This window comes from Balaenoptera acutorostrata, chromosome 6 (genome assembly GCF_949987535.1).
Source record: "Balaenoptera acutorostrata chromosome 6, mBalAcu1.1, whole genome shotgun sequence".
Taxonomy (NCBI): Eukaryota; Metazoa; Chordata; class Mammalia; order Artiodactyla; family Balaenopteridae; genus Balaenoptera; species Balaenoptera acutorostrata.
Genome location: NC_080069.1, coordinates 103,846,610 through 103,863,575, shown reverse-complemented (window position 1 = coordinate 103,863,575; position 16,966 = coordinate 103,846,610). Strand labels below are relative to the sequence as shown.

Below are 16,966 nucleotides of genomic sequence, written 5' to 3'. Positions count from 1 at the left end.
GTATTGTGCAATTCAGGTGTTTTACTTTGTTGGGCTAGGCTTCTCCTCTTTAGTTAGTATGAATTAGTGAGGGTTGATTGCCAAATCCTTTCAGTTTTGTGCATGTATAGATGCTATTACCTGTGGAAGGCCAGAAGAATGAATAGAGACACTCATTGGAAACATGCCCAGAAGTCATGTGGAAATGAACCAGCCTATTTAAAATATGGCTCGGGTGTGTATAGGTGAGGGGAGAGGGCATGGGGTAGAGGTGGAGAGAGATTATGAATTTTGAAAATTCACATTCATATAGTAATGAGTTTGACGTTAATTTGTTTTCAGAAATAGACTGTGGCACTGCTCCTGAGGTCCCAGATGGCTATATCATAGGAAATTATACCTCTAGGCTTGGCAGCCAGGTTCGTTATGCTTGCAAAGAAGGATTCTTCAGTGGCCCAGAAGATACAGTTTCAAGCTGCACAGCCTTGGGCACATGGGAATCCCCAAAGTTAAATTGCCAAGGTGAGTTTTCCAAAGGTCCAGCTTCCCAGCTTATACCGTCTTGAGATTGTTTTCGTATTTCTCTCTAAATCTCTCTTTGGGGTACTAAATGAATTAAATAAATCCAATAAATTCCTATTGTTTCTAATAGGTTTTCAGTTGATTCTCTTGATATTTACAGGAATAATATTTTATCATCTGCAAGTAATGATAATTCCATCTTTTGTTTTTCTATGTTTATAAAAGTTATATTTTTCTCTTGACTGACCACTTAGCTTGTGTTTTCAGAACAAAAATTTAGTAGTAGTATTGACTTTGAATATTCTTTTCTTATTCCTGACTTTCATGGGAGTGGTTTGAGTGTTTCATTATTCGTTCATGATCTTGGCTTTTTGATGTTACATACATCTACTTATATTCTTACGTACACTGAGAGAGTGCTGTGAGCCAAGTGCTGTTCTAAGCATATATATATATGTGTGTGTGTGTGTATATATATATATACTCATTCAATTACAATATCCCTGTGAGTGTGTGCTATTATTATCACATTTTACAGATGGGAAAACTGAGGCATGGAGAAGTTCAGTAATTTGTTTGAGGTTATCCAACTAGTGATAGAGCTGAAATTTGAACTTAGAATTCTAGTTTCTGAGATTGTGTGCTTAATCACTCCGGTATACTGCTTCCATTTTTGTGATGATGTTGGCTTTTGGGTTTTTTCTACTTTTGGCTTTCTCTCTCTTCATCATTTCACCAGTTTTTGACTATATGTACGTAATATTGAGGAAGCCTTCATCTATTCCCATTTTACTGGGATTTAAAAAAAAATCAGAAATGAGTTACTTTATCACGTCTTTTAGGCATGTATTAAGGTGATCATATATATTTTTTCTCCTTTTAACCAGTTATATGCTGGCTTATATTTCCTGATCAATACTAGTTGCTGGAATGGATTCTTCTGGGTCTTTGGTGTTTTTTTTCTTTTAATCGGGATTATATTTGCTAAATTTTACTTAGAAGTCTTGCATTGATATTCATAAGTTAGATTGGTCTATTTTCCTTTTCTATGCTATCTTTGTTGGTTTTGGTATTAATGTTATTCTAAATTTTGAGAAAAGAATGTGAAAACATTTCCTTCTTTCTCTATTCTCTGGAATACTATAAGTAGGATTTTTAAAGATTTCACCTAGAAAACCATCTGGATGTGGCACTTAGGGAGAGGCAGTCCTTGGGATAGTTAAAAAAAAAATTAGTACTTACTGGTCCTGTTTAAGTTTCCTATTCTTGTTGACATCCATTTTGGTAATTTATATATTGTAAGAAAAATCATCTATTTCAAGTTTATTTTCAAATTTATTTGTAGAGAGAAGTGTAAGGCACTCATGTTTTTGATTTTCTGTGGATATAGTTATTTTATGATAGTGAAATATTGGAAACAATTTCAAATGTCTGTTGATAAGGAAATTGGTTAAATAAATCATAGCATGTACATAAAGTGGATATTTTGTAGCCAATAAAAATTATGTTGGGAAGAATCTTTATTGACATAGGTAAGTATTAACAGTATACTACTGAGTTACAAACTGTATGAATAACATGATCTTAACTTTGAAAAATGTACATGTAAATGTACATGAAAATGTTTCATATGTACATGTATCTTTATGAAAAAGTTTAGAAAGCTGTATATCAAAATGTTAACCATGGTAGTTTCCACTGGGAGGGATCCTGGATGATTTTTTTTTTTTAATAAATTTATTTATTTGTTTTTTACTTTTGGCTGCGTTGGGCCTTCATTGCTGTGCTGCTCTAGGCACCGGCTCTAGGCACCCAGGCTTCAGTAGTTGTGGCATGCGGGCTCAGCAGTTGTAGCTCGAGGGCTCTAGAGCGCAGAGTCAGTAGTTGTGGCGCACGGGCCCAGTTGCTCTGCGGCATGTGGGAATCTTCCTGGACCAGGGCTCGAACCCATGTCCCCTGCATTGGCAGGCGGATTCTTAACCACTGCACCACCAGGGAAGTCCTGGATGATTTTTATATTTTATATACTTCCTGTATTGAAGGAATTTTTTTTAATGTATTAGAAAAAGTAACAAAGTTGTTTCCATTTTGGAAAAAAGAAAAAATAAAAGTTTTCAGTGAGTTTATTGCGTAGCTAAGAAACCTCAGTGATGCACTTGGCTAAGTTAATCCTTTTGATATTCTGATTTGCAATTCAGGCTTTAAACACATTCTGATAATTATCATCCTGGGGGTTAAGAAATTCTAAACGTACAGTTGAGTTCTAACATTATCTTTCCATGGATCAATTAAAATACAGAACTTAGATTAAAATGTGCCATAATGCATTTCAAAGAACCCCCCAGAGATTTATATAAGAAACTCCATGTAAGACAATTTGTATTACTTTGAAAATCAGTAGTCATCCGGATTATTGTACTGAGAATGTAGAAAGTTAATTTAGAGGAGAGTGCTTGTTCCATTTCCCAAAGAACTGTCATTTAGCAGGTCTTCACTTCTTTTTTCCCTCCTGTAATAACTGTTCCCTTCGCCTGCTGACACCCTCCCCCCTCTTCCTCCCCCGTTTCACCACATGGCCACCGGCTTCTCCTGGCTGTGCCTGCTTCTCTCTAAGCACAGCCCTTCTTATTTATCCCTCATTCTTCTCCGGGGCTCCAGAATCTGGGCTATGTGCCAGCCGGCACTGTATTTTTAGCTCAGCGTTATGAAGCCACAGGATTTGGGAATTCCACTAAAAAACACGAGCAAACTGTGAACTTGGATGCTGAGGGGCAGGTACTTTTGAAAGGAGCAGCCGTGCGTTCCAGACGGCAGCGTGTGTGTCCGATAACGGACTTCCCCACCAGAGGAGGTACAGCTGGCGGCTCCTGTTGTTTGCCTTCTCCCAATTACCGTGTCCCTGGAGGCTCTGCTGCTGCCTTGGGGGAGGGGCATTGCGACACAAGTTCCCCACCTGAGCAGGCCTCAGAAGTGGATGCTGGAAGTGAGGATGAAATCTTCCAAAATGGGTAGGAATTTGTGGAAACATCCATCACACATTTCCATCCACTCACTGGAAAAGACACAATCTCTAGCTTGCGTTTCCTATTATTTTGCTATTATTATTACTATTTAAAACATTTTTCTGCTGAATATTTTATTTTTTTAATTTATTTATTTTTGGCTGTGTTGGGTCCTCGTTGCTGTGCACGGGCTTTCTCTAGTTGCGGCGAGTGGGGGCTACTCTTCGTTGCGGTGCGTGGGCTTCTCATTGCGGTGGCTTCTCTTGTTGCAGAGCACGGGCTCTAGGTGGCAGGCTTCGGTAGTTGCGGCACACGGGCTCCGTAGTTGTGGCTCGCGGGCTCTAGAGCTCAGGCTCAGTAGTTGTGGCACACAGCTTAGCTGCTCTGCGGGATCTTCCCGGACCAGGGATCGAACCCGTGTCCCCTGCATTGGCAGGATTCTTAACTACTGCGCCACCAGGGAAGTCCCTTATTATTATTATTTTTTTGATTTTCAGAGAAGGTGCCAGTTGTAAGTGACAGCTTAAAGAATTTGAGTTTTTATAATTCAACCAAGCCAGGAGCAAGGTGAGGGAATCACTTTAACTGTGTTATCATTAGCAACAAATCCAGAGTCTGGCATACTTGTTAGATCCTGTGACTAGGTAAGCCTGGAGTCTGGGAGCAGAGTAAAGACAGGTACACCATGAAGTATTCTATAAGGGTGAACTCCTAAGTATCATGTGAGAAGAATGGGTAAAGACTAAGAGAGTTCAAGTGGGGAGATTGGGTGGTTCATGGAAGGGGTGGCATTTGTGTTCTTCCCTTTGGTAGTTTGCCTCCCATGGAAGGGTCCAGTGATGAATGGTTTGCAGTGTAGGCAGACCAGTTGAGGGTTCCAGGACTATCTGTCTTCCAGATTTTCTTCCCATCCTTTTTGCGGCCTTATCTTCCCTTCGGGCTGGGAATTCTCACCAGCAGTGTGTCTGGCACTGAATAGTCCCTTTAAGAATCCACTTCCACGCTTACTTCTTGTTCTTAAAACCTTTCTAAAAACAGTGAAATGACCACTGCACTTAGAATAAAATCCAAACTCCTAACCATGGATTTTGAAGCCAACAGGGGTTTGTCCTTTTTGGCTTTTATACAGGTTACGTCTCCCATCATTCTCTCCCAACCAGTATGTCAATCTCTTATCACCATCAGGGCTTTTTCTCTCTACTTGAAATAATTGCCAACCTGTTTTAAAAATTGTTAGTGTGGTAAAATACACATAATATAAAGTTTACCATTTTAACCATGTTTAAGTGTACAATTCCATGGTATTAAGTGCATTCACAATGTTGTGCAATTAACACTGCTGTCCATTTCCAGATCATTTTCATCATCTCAAAACAGAAACTCTGTACCCATTAAACAAGAACTCCCCATTCCCTCCTCCCTCTAGCCCCTGGTAACCTCTGTTCTACTTTCTGTCTCTGTGAATTTGTATTGTAGGTACCTCATATATGTGGACTCATACAGTACTTGTCTTTTTTATATCTGGCTTATTTGACTGAGCATAATATTTTCAAGGTTCATCCATGTTATAGCATGTATCAGAACTTCATTCCTTTTTTTTCCTTTCAATTTTATTGAGATATAATTGACACACAGCACTGTGTAAGTTTAAGGTGTGCAGCATAATGATTTGACTCACATACATCATGAAATGATTATGACAATGAGTTTAGTGAGCATTCATCATCTCATATAGATACAACATTAAAGAAATAAAAAAATGATATTTTTTTCCTTGTGATGAGAACTCTTGGGATTTACTCTCAACAATTTTCATATGTCATGTTGTACATTTCATCCCTAGCACTCATTTATCTTATAAGTGGGAGTTTGTACCTTTTGAAGAATATCATTCCTTTTTCAGACTGAATAATTTTCTACTGTATGTGTACACCACATTTTATTTATTCATTCATCTGTTGAGGGAGGCTACCTGCTTTCTGCACAGGAAGCGCCTTCTCATCTTTCAAGTTTCAGCTGAAATGTCATCTCTGACATTCTCGTGCTTAGTACACAACACGTCAGTATATTATTTATCATTATATTCATGGTTTTTATCAGTCTGCCCTACTGGGCTGTAAATCTGGGAGCTCAGTGACCATGTAGTTTTCTTCAGTATCATCTCTTCAGCACCTGGCACAGTGCCTGGCATACCTAAGGCCTGTAGAAGCACCGTGAATCACCCCCAAAAGGTGGCCCAGATGATGGCAGACATAGTGGAATTGGCTTCCAGACTGCGTCCCAGCTTGTCCTGTGGCTGAGCCTTGCTGAAACCCTGGCTTCCTCTTTTGTTTCGCCCCTCCAGCTTCATGTCCTGTCCTGATTCCACACCTTCTTACTCTGTCTTCTGCACCTTCATGCTTGCTTCTCACCTGGCATGACATTTCTATGCTGTGATAAACTAAAAACAAGGCCCTGGGGCTGACTCTTGGTTTCCCCATATCCACGCATGTGGCCCTTGCAGAATGGATGGCCCAACCCTGTGGATTGATCTCAGAGGCAGAGTTTCTTCTTTGAGTTGGTTAACAAGGGTGGGACGTGCTTTCTTAAGTCCACTCATAGCAGAGCCTGATTCTCTAGAGGTGACCAGCACTTGAAGGTTTACAAGGTTTTCCATAAACATTGTGTTATTTGCTCTTTAAAAATGCCTTCTGAGGTGATTAATAGGTTGGCATTATTTCCCATTTCACAAATATTCCATTTACAACCAATAATGGGTATTATTCCCATTAAGAACCAGAGCAAGGAAGTGGCTTACCTTATGTCACTAGCTTATGTATCAAGTTGAGAACCCAAAGCACTTTTCCAGAAGGCAAATTCCATATAGAAGTAGCCTTAGTGAGCCCTGGAGGTGGGAGGCAATGATGAAAAGCTCCATCCAGAAGGATATTTGTTGCTGCTGAGTCAGCTCTTCATCTTTTAAGATTTTCTTAGTGGAGCCAAATCTCCTCTCTGCATAGTTGGGGAGGGTTTGAAAAGGCTTTGACAAAAGTTGGAATGCAAATGAGTGCATTCAGAGGAGGAGTGGCAGACAAGGTTCACTGTACTGCTGCCTCTGAATTTTTAGTAGTGTCTGAGGGTTCTGGGACCACATCTGTGCTTAGCAGGGAAGAGTGCTGTGATTGGCTCCTGACATCCACCTGGGTGAGGGAGGTTGGCCTAGCAGCACACTCACCTTGTGTTTAGCATCTGTGTTCCAGGTGATGGGAGTGTTCTCCTTTGAAATCGATTTTCTGGTACCTCACCACATACTGGTCTTTAAAAACTGTCTTGACCTGCTGCATGCAACAACTCTCTTGTGTGACCCTTTTGCCAAGTAAACGCCATTAAACATGTCACTTACAAATGGTTGGAGCCACTTGAGTGTGCAAAATGAATGATGACATTGGTTATAAGACTCAGGGTGATGAAGCATGAGCTTTAGATTCAGAAAGTCTTGGGTGAGTTTTGGCTGAGCTGCTTACTGGTTCCATCACCACCTCTAAACTTCTGTAAACTCAAGTTTCCTTCTGTAGAAGGGGAGAAAATTGTTGTTACCCTATAAAGTTATTATGAAGATTTAATGACATAATGATAAAAAGCACTTGGCATTGTGCTTGATGTGGAATAGCTGCTGGATAAATGTTTGCCATCATAATAAGAGAGTCATAATCTAGTGGGGAGTGGCAGGTAATGTTTCTAACGAAAATTCAAGGTCTTTCTGAAACTTCCCTAAGTGGGAAGGTCTAAAATTTTTTAGCTTTCACTTTGCCTTATTTATTTATTTTTTAAATAGAAATCCATTTTTAATTTACTTTATTTATTTATTTATTTATTTATTTTTGGCTGCATTGGGTCTTCATTGCTGCACGCGGGCTTTCTCTAGTTGCGGCGAGCGGGGGCTACTTTTCGTTGCGGTGCGTGGGCTTCTCATTGTGGTGGCTCCTCTTTGTTGTGGAGCACGGGCACTAGGCGCGTGGGTTTCAGTAGTTGTAGCACATGGGCTTCAGTAGTTGTGGCTCGTGGGCTTTAGAGCGCAGGCTCAGTAGTTGTGGCGCATGGGCTTAGTTGCTCCGCGGCATGTGGGATCTTCCCAGACCAGGGATCGAACCCGTGTCTCCTGCATTGGCAGGCAGATTCTTAACCACTGTGCCACCAGGAAAGCCCTGTTTATTGGTTTTTGATTCAAATATTCTATTTACAGCTAGAACATTAAAATGAAGAGTTTTAATGTTATTTTTTTTAAAAAAGAAATATTCCTATGCAGCTCAAAGCATCAAAAACCATTTCACCTCTATGAATGGAAGATCTTTTTAAGAGACATGCTGATAAACTCTTGTTTTTTTTCTTCCAGCACTCACTCTTTTACCTACCCTATCACCTCCTCTGCAGTTTCTGAAGTGTTCAGATTCTAGCCGTTTCCATATTAGACACTACTTGTTGACAGTAAGTGTTTTAATGTGAAATGGAAAATTTTCTTTTTCCTCCAAATGATCTATGAATACGATCTGAAGGAAATGTATTATTAGTTGAGGTTAAAGTTCATGGGAAACTTTAGAATAAAAAAATCCATCAAAAAGTAATTTTTTTCTTTCTACTGTCTTAAGGGCAAGTACACTTTTTGTTACTAAGGGGCTTAGTTACAACCGTTAATAAGCTATCGACACTTTTGAAAATGTGCTTCAGGGAATGCTATAACCCTCCCATTTCCTTTTGATGACTGTGATAACATTGTCTAAATTCAAGTAGCCACATATTGCGATGTTAGATTCCAAAGCCAACATCAGTGATGTACGTCATTTAATGCCCAAGTGATCCTGGATTGAGGGTCTAACTAAATTTGGCCAACTCAGAACATGCCATTAAGTGCATGAAACTTTGTCATAAGGTTATGCTTTCAGCCTTATTCCTTAGGCCATATTTCTTACATATAAACTTCACCAAAATTAATGTTCCTAATAACTCACATGACTACAGGGGATATTCTAAAGATATAGAATATAGACACAGCCCACAAAGAGCTTACTGTTAAGAGGGGAAGAGAACATTTTTACAAATGAAGAAAGTATAGGTATAAATGCTGAATTATCCGATCTAGAACATGAATGTAGTGTAGACTCTGGTATTCATCTGCCTAGACTGTGGCCTTTACCACCTACCGTGTTGCACTAAATTCCAGGTGTTACATAAACCTTCTGATCTGATCCTAAGGCACAATAGAGACTTCTTCCTATTATTGTTGGGTAAAGATGCACACTGGCTTTAATGTGATTTTCTTCCATTTTCCTACTTGTATCTTCCCTTTTACTGGAGTTTTTCATCTAGTAGTTTATTTTTCTGGGAAGATCTTTTTTTTTTCCCTTTGGTCAATATCAATAGGTGGAATAGGTCAATCATTTATTCCCCCAGCATTTGGCAAAATGTCTGTCTCAATTTGTAGACATTATTGGTCATTATTTTTTCTTTCTCAGCTTGGTATTTTTTGTTCTCTAAAACAGTCTTAGATTAAGCCTTATTTTACTCTGTTATTTCTGTCATCAGTCACATTATTGTGCTGATATGTGTAATAAATAACAGTCATTGGTGATACAGTCAGTTGTTGATTAGACACCATAAATTGCCTATACCTTTCATCAAACAGATTTCCTTCTGGAATATTTTCTTGGGTAGAATTTTAAAACTAGCAGTGAGGATAAACATTTTTACCTTCAAGATATGAAACAGAGTTACAGTATCAATGTGGTCCTTGAAACTGGCACAACACATTTCCCCCCAGGGAGACAGACCTATTTTGAAGTTGATTATTTGAATAAAATCACAGATAATAGGATACTAAGGAAAAATTCCCAGCCATGTTCATAATTTTTTTTTTTTTTAAAAGGGTATAGTTCTTTTTTTTTTTTTTTTAAAGAAGGTTCAACTTTTTATTTATTTATTTATTTATGGCTGTGTTGGGTCTTCGTTTCTGTGCGAGGGCTTTCTCCAGTTGCAGCGAGCGGGGGTCACTCTTCATCGCCGTGCGGGCCTCTCAGTATCACGGCCTCTCTTGTTGCGGAGCACAGGCTCCAGACGTGCAGGCTCAGTAATTGTGGCTCACGGGCCTAGTTGCTCCGCGGCATGTGGGATCTTCCCAGACCAGGGCTCGAACCCGTGTCCCCTGCATTGGCAGGCAGATTCTCAACCACTGCGCCACCAGGGAAGCCCCATGTTCATAATTAGTTGACTGTATTCCTGATGCAGATCCAAACGTTATTAATAATGTAATTAGCCAGAGAAACGTGTGCTTTAATGAACACCCCTATGCATATGCAATACAAAATTTGTGCTGCTTATTTTTTTTTTCTTTCCTTTGGATGTTAACTGTTTTTAAATGGCTTCTTTCCTTGTGATAGTGATATTTTTATTACCTATTGCAGTCTCTGTTGGATTGATTTTTGAATATGTCTTAATAGGGATCACCTGCTTTCTTGGGTACCATTTGGTTTGAGTAGAAGTGGCAGTGGCTGCCATCTCTCTTAAGCATGGTGGGAATATCTGTGATGGGCTTATGTTCCAGGCAAAACCTGGGCCAGACCCCCATATCATAGGGTTAAACATCAGTACCAAGAAGGCTTCAGGGCAAATACAGTGGCAGGGGAAGTCCATTTCCAGCAGCTCTCTTCTCTGGGAAAGTTCTTGGAGACAAGATTGGGACAGAGGGAGTTGTCATAGGACCCTTCCAGACTGATTTAAATGCTTTTTCATGCAACCTTTTCTTCTGAGGTTTTAGCTAAACTATAAGGTCAGTCCCAGTCAGAGCCTAGAATGGACCCCTTCATTGTGAAGCTGCCCAGATATAATGGACCTGGACTTTGGGGTCACAAAAACCATGGTTTGAATACTAGCTCTGCCTTTTTTTTTTTTTTTTTTTTGGTTGCATTGGGTCTTTGTTGCTGCGCACAGGCTTTCTCTAGTTATGGCGAGCGCGGGCTACTCTTCGTTGCAGTGCGCGGGCTTCTCACTGTGGTGGCTTCTCTTGTTGCAGAGCATGGGCTCTAGGCGCGTGGGCTTCAGTAGTTGTGGCACATGGGCTCAGTAGTTGTGGCTTGCAGGCTCTAGACCGCAGGCTCGTAGTTGCGGCAGGCGAGCTTATTTGCTCTGCGGCATGTGAGATCTTCCTGGACCAGGGCTCGAACCTGTGTCCCCTGCATTGCCAGGTGGATTCCTAACCACTGTGCCACAAGGGAAGTCCTGTGGCTCTGTCTTTTAGTAGTGGTGTAATTTTTGAATGTGACAGACTCTTAGGACCTCCATTTTTGTATCTATAAACTACATGAGAAAAACCCATCTACCTTGCAGTAGGGTTTTCTGTGAGAAATAAATAAGATAGTGTATATCTAATAGACTACCTTGTGTTTAGTAGGATTTTGATGCATGCTATTATGATTAAAATTATTGCAGTTTAAACAGCTTTCCCAGAATTCACTGGTACAAGACTGATACGTATTAGTTTTTGTGGGTCTTTTTCTCAGCTTTCATCTACTTGGTGTCTGGTAGCTATGAGTTACCTCTTTTGGATAAAAAATATAGAGATAATGTGTTCCTGTCTTGTTATTTATACTTACAATTTACTGATGTGTGTTTCCTTCCTCAGGGGTTGTGATCATATCGAAGTAACACATATTGCATCTTGAACAATGATAAAGTAGTAGCAAGCTACCAGTGAACAATTATTTATAATTTACCATGTAAAAACTACTATTGTAAGTAGGCATTGTGGGGAAGCAAGAGATTATAAGATAAAGATTCTGCCCTTTAGGAACTGTCCGTATATTTGGGAAGACATAGTCATTAAAACAAACCCACAAAATCCTCAAGGAGGAAATAAAGGTCAGATGAATAGGATAGATAAGTATTCTTGATTCTACTTCTTCTCTCACTCTCACATCCAGTCTATCACCAAGAACCTTGTTCTGCTTCCAGGATGCATCTCGAATCCATCCACTTCTTTCCATCTCCGCCATCACCTCTCAAGTGCATCCGAGACCTCATCTCTCTTTCTGCTGGGCTACTGCTCTAGACACTAACCAACCTCTCCGTTTACTCCTGTTCTCCCATCCCTTATCCATCCAACAGTCAAAATGGTCTTCTAAAAATCTAAGTCAGATTATTTCATTCCCTCCCTTAAAATCCTCCAATGGCATTCCACTGCTTTTAACTAAAACCCAGGCTCTTTCCTAAGGCTTACAAGGCCCTCTGTGACCTGGCTCTGCTCTTCTCTGCACCTTCATCTCATGCCACTCTCCCTCTTGCTAACTGTGCTCCAGCCAACAGGTTGCATTTCCCTTTCTGGAGCATAGCAAGAGCTTTCTCGCCTCGGGGTCTTTGCATTGGCTATTTCATTTGAGTGAAATGTTCTTCCTCTGGTCCTGGACATGACTGGTTCATTCTCATCCTTCAGGTCCCAACTCTGATGTTACCTCCTCAGAGAGCTCGAACCATTCCTGACCACTCTATTTAAAAAGTCTTTCCTATCCTATCACGTTATCTTTCCTCCTACATAACATTTACTACAATCTGCAATTACCTTGTTGATTTATTTTTTTGTCTAATTATTCTCTCCCTAAGTTCTGCGAGGGCAGTGTTCTTATCCATTTTGTTCTCTGCTATAGTGACTAGCATAGTGTCTGGCATGTACTAGGTGCTCAGTAAATATATGAATGAATGAACAAATGAACATAGGCCACGAAAGTTCAGAGGAAGAAGGGATCCCTCCATTAGTCATGGAGCAGATTCATCACTGGGAAGGATTTTGCTAGGTCTGAGGGAGATAGAGTGTACCTCGAGGAGAGAGAGGATGAGCAAGGTGGAAGGGGGTAGAAAGGGGGCATATACTGTAGGTTTTCAGAGATGGAGCTGCTCTTGAGAGGCAGTGGGTGTAGGAGAAGGAATCTGAAGGATGTGGATTCTGCTCCTAGCCATCACATGACTACCTATGTGACTTTGGATGTTTTATTTAACCATGTTGAGCCATTTTACCTGTAAAATGGGGGAAATAATCTCTACCATGGAGGGTTACTGTAAGAAGTAATGATATATACTTGGGGCCCTATCGGGATGCATATGATGCTAAATGGTAGCTATTCATACCAATATTTAATTTAGATTATCAGCTGCGGGTGTGCATACAAATCAAATTTGCAGCTTTGTAGAAAAGTGGATGCCAAGAACCCAACTCAGTACTACTCATTCAGAAGAGTTATCTCTGGGTGAGGGTGGGGATGTGTGTGTGAGACTCCAGCATGGGTGATTTTTCAGAAGCTCCCCAGGTGATTCAGATTGTATAGCTATTGTTTAGAACCATGTGTTTAATCCAAGCCACGCCGGAATCCTCTCTAAATATCTCCTGCCAAGGGACTGTCCAACTCGAATAGCTCTGTGATGGGAACTCACAGAGTTGGGTCCAGATTGCCTACCACTGGACATCTACCTGAGTCCCTAGAGAACAGGCTATTGATTTCTTATCTACCCCCAAGTTAATATTAATTTTAAAAAATCTTGGGACTTCCCTGGTGGTGCAGTGGTTAAGAATCCGCCTGCCAATGCAGGGGACACGGGTTCGATCCCTGGTCCCTGAAGATCCCACATGCTGGGGAGCAACTAAGCCCGTGCACCACAACTACTGAGCCTATACTCTAGAGCCTGCTCACCGCAACTAGAGAAAGACTGCGTGCAGCAACGAAGACCCAACACAGCCAAAAAAAAATCTTGTCGTCCCAGCTAAAGCCACCATGCCTTCCATTATTCTTGGTGATGTCCAATATAGAAGCCAATTTAGTTATCTTCTGTACTCTTATTCCTTTAGTATCTATGCTTCTCCCCTAATCCGACTATCTGTCACCAGGTTCCCTCCCATGTCTCTCCAATATGCTGTTTAGAATTCCAGCTTCAAGGTCCATAGACCTACATAAACTTATACCCTCAATCTATTCACTGATGATCCCTCTAATTTCCTGCTCTAACTGAACCCTGGCTTAAACTAGATGTTTTTGATGTCAACAATCACTGGGCAGTCTTAGGAAACATTAACCACCTGTTCGGTTGGTTGCTCATGTACACACAAATATACTCATGTCTTGGAATGTTTTGGGCCAGTAAACATGTCTAAAGGTTTGATGTTGCGAAAACATTCTGAGGGCCAAGGGGTCTTGTCTTGTGTCTGGTCAACATGTATGAGAAGGGAACAAATTCCTATGAGCAAACATGGGACTTGAGAGATAGATAGGGTTGCAGGATTTATTTAATGACCACCTCATTCTGGTCCCATAACTGCTCAGGATTTGCATCTGCACTGACCAGAGCCTAACTCTTTTTTGAAAAATCTCAGAGCCAAATGACTGGTCAGGTGGGTTGAGCTGTTATATTGAGAGTCTTATGATAACTCCAATGACAACAGATGAAACCCTGCTCCGAGAGGCCTCCCTCAGGGAAGTAACTCTGGGGTTCTAGAACAGACCAAACATCCATAAGGGGTTGGAGAAGAGTACAATTACAGTAAATCCACCAATTCTGTATCAGAAGCTCATTTAAGAGAAGCCACATATTTCTAATGCCATGAATGGTTAATGGGGAGTTGGGAACAGATCATAAAATTTTCTCTGTTTTTGTATGCTTTATCTCCATAAATGGACTCATGTTTTAAAAGTCTGGATATCAAGAGTGCTTAATTTTCTTGGCTTTCTGCAGATGGGGGAGAAAACTAAAAATCAGAATGAAGGCCAAAAGTTATGTATTTTTCTTTTTGGACTTAGGTATAACTGGATTACATTTGTAATTATTATCACTACTTTACTTTATATTTTATATTTATTACATTTTCTTGAATAAAATTGTGTCTATGAGCTCCCCACTGCTGTATGGGAAATTTAGCATGTTTTATTTCTTCTCTTCACCTCGCTGCTCAGATTTTATTGAAATAGTTTGGAATTTAACTTGCAAATTAGTAATTTTTTCACATTGTTCAGCTTTTAGTTCTAGAATCCTTTACTGCTAGTTCTATCCAGCTCTACAGTCACACTTAAATGATTATGGAGACTTACCTGTACATCCTGCTTGTTTCATTGCTCACTAGTGTTTCTTCTAAAGCCCTGTCCTTCTCCTTTCTTAGGGCATTTATTCTGATTCATTTTTTTTTGTTGGTCTGAGGTTATTTTTAATTTTTTTTCCAGAAAAGATACACGTATAGATTTTTAAAAAGTTGTAAATATCTGAAAATGACTCTTTTATTCTTATATGAAGTAGAGTTTGGCTGGGTCTAAAATGGTAATGTCATAATCTTTGTCCTTCAGATTGTTTTCTGTAAATATTCCAGTGTCTTCTGGTAGTCAGAGTTGCAGAGAAGAAATTTCATGTCAATTTTATAATTCCAGGTTTGTCTCCCTCTATGCAACTGATTTTTTTTCTTTGAAAGGTGCATATATATTGAATGTTTAGGCTATAAATACTTTCCCCATTAATTTGCTTTAAAAAGTTCAGAGATTTTGTATATATTTCATTTACTCTTCAGTTAGCAAAAAAAACCACAACAAAACTACATTTGCATTATTATCTACTCAGGAGTTAATGATCTGAAGATACTTACTAAAAGGTACCAGAAAATCTTAATATGTAAAATAACCCTGAGATGGATTATTTCATTGACCAAGGAATTCTCTATAGTATAAATAATCTCATAATTGGAATATTTTCTATACATGCATGTTTATAAATTTTATTAAACTCAGAGATCTCTATTTTCCTTACTTCTGAACAATCTTATTTTAAATACCTGCAACTGGATTATTTGATGGGGTTAGTGTTTTCTCTTCTCCCATATGACTGGACTCTATCATTACTAAATATTTATTTCTAAAAGGTGAATTATGGGGTAGAAGTCATGGGTCATAACAAGTGCTGTGCTACTTCCCATTGCAGAGATCGACTGTGGTCGCCCTCCGGAAGTGCAGCACGCGGTCCTGGTGGGGAATCACAGCTCCAGCCTGGGCGGTGTGGCTCACTATGTCTGTCAAGAGGGCTTTGAGAGCCCTGGAGGAAAGATCACTTCTGTTTGCACAGAGAAAGGGATCTGGAGAACAAGTACTTCGTCATGCACAGGTATAGACTCCATTCTGTGGGGCTCCTGTCTCGTGGAAGCAAACAGCGGAACCTAAAACCTTCGATTGCTTACCCTGTGTACTGCCCTGGCTGTGCCACTTACCTGGGCAGGCACCTGGCTTTAGGTTTGTCAGCTAAACCCTGAAGATTTAGAGGGTGGATTGGGAAAATAAGTTGGATAGGAAATTTTATGCATCTAATCTTTTGAAACCCACCTTAAATCACAGTGATTCCTGTCTCTTCTGCTTGGTTGCCTGAGATATTTTTCTCCATGAACCATTTTCTCAGGGGGGAATACTTAAAAGTCCTAATTAAGCACATGTTGACAACTTTTCAGAGAGAAGGTGGTGTAATGTATATCGAGGTTTTTAATGTTTATTTTTAATCGTGGTAAAATATGAACAACATAAAATCTACCATCTTAACGATTTTTTCAGTGTTAAGTGTATTCACGTTGCGCAACCAATCTCCAGAACTATTTCATGTTGAAAAACTGAAACTCTACACGGGTTAAACAGTAACTCCCTACTTCCCCCTTCCCACAGCTTCTGGTACCACCATTCTGCTTTCTGTTTCTATGAGTTTGACTAATTGACCTCATGTAAGCAGAATCATGTAGTATTTATCCTTCTGTGACTGGTTTATTTCACTTAACATAATGTACTACAGGTTCATTCATGTTGCTGCCAATGGTGGGATTCCCTTCTTTTTTCTGGCTGAATAATATTTTGTAGTATACATATAAACATTATGCTTATCAATTCATCCACTGATGGACAGTTGTGTTGCTGCCACCTTTTGGTTTTGTGAATAATGCTGCTGTGAGCACGGGTATACAAATATCTCTTTGAGACCTTGATTTCAATTCTTTTGGATATATACCCCCAAATGAAATTACCGGTGAAAAGGAGTTTTGAGACTTCAGTTCACATTCTAGCAGTGCCATGTGTTAGCTGTGTGTCATTAAGTAAGGCATTATTCTCTCAGAGCCTCAGTTTCCTCATCTATAAAAGGGAGAAAATAAAACCTGCTTTTCCTACCTCAAATAGTTGTTGAGAGGGAATCAAATGAGATAATCTATGGGGAGCATTTTGAAGTTTAAACTACTGTGCACATGTTAGGTCTTTTACTGAAATGATTAACCTTGCTTGAAGAGGATCTTCTCATGAGTCAGAAGTGTAGACTTCCACATGCTTTATTTCACACCTCGGCCTCCAAGAAATAAGATGGGAAAAGGCAATGGTTCTTAGGTTTGTGGTGGTTGGCCGTGGGTGTGACAAATGGTTGTCACCTGGTCTTGAATGGCTCTGGGA

The 16,966-nt window shown here is 39.9% G+C and overlaps 1 protein-coding gene across 4 annotated transcripts in view; it reads left to right on the top strand.

The window, feature by feature from the left end:
- The window catches only part of SUSD1 (sushi domain containing 1), a 154,741-nt gene that overhangs the window by 26,574 nt on the left and 111,201 nt on the right, over window positions 1-16,966 (top strand). For all 4 annotated transcript variants that reach the window (XR_009008661.1, XM_057548764.1, XM_057548765.1 and 1 more), the window contains exons 5-6: window positions 322-501; window positions 15,474-15,653. Coding sequence is in view for 3 of the 4 variants with exons in the window: in XM_057548764.1 (XP_057404747.1) it covers window positions 322-501; window positions 15,474-15,653 (360 nt within the window). In the remaining variant the exon portion in view is untranslated. The remainder of the gene's footprint in view (window positions 1-321; window positions 502-15,473; window positions 15,654-16,966) is intronic.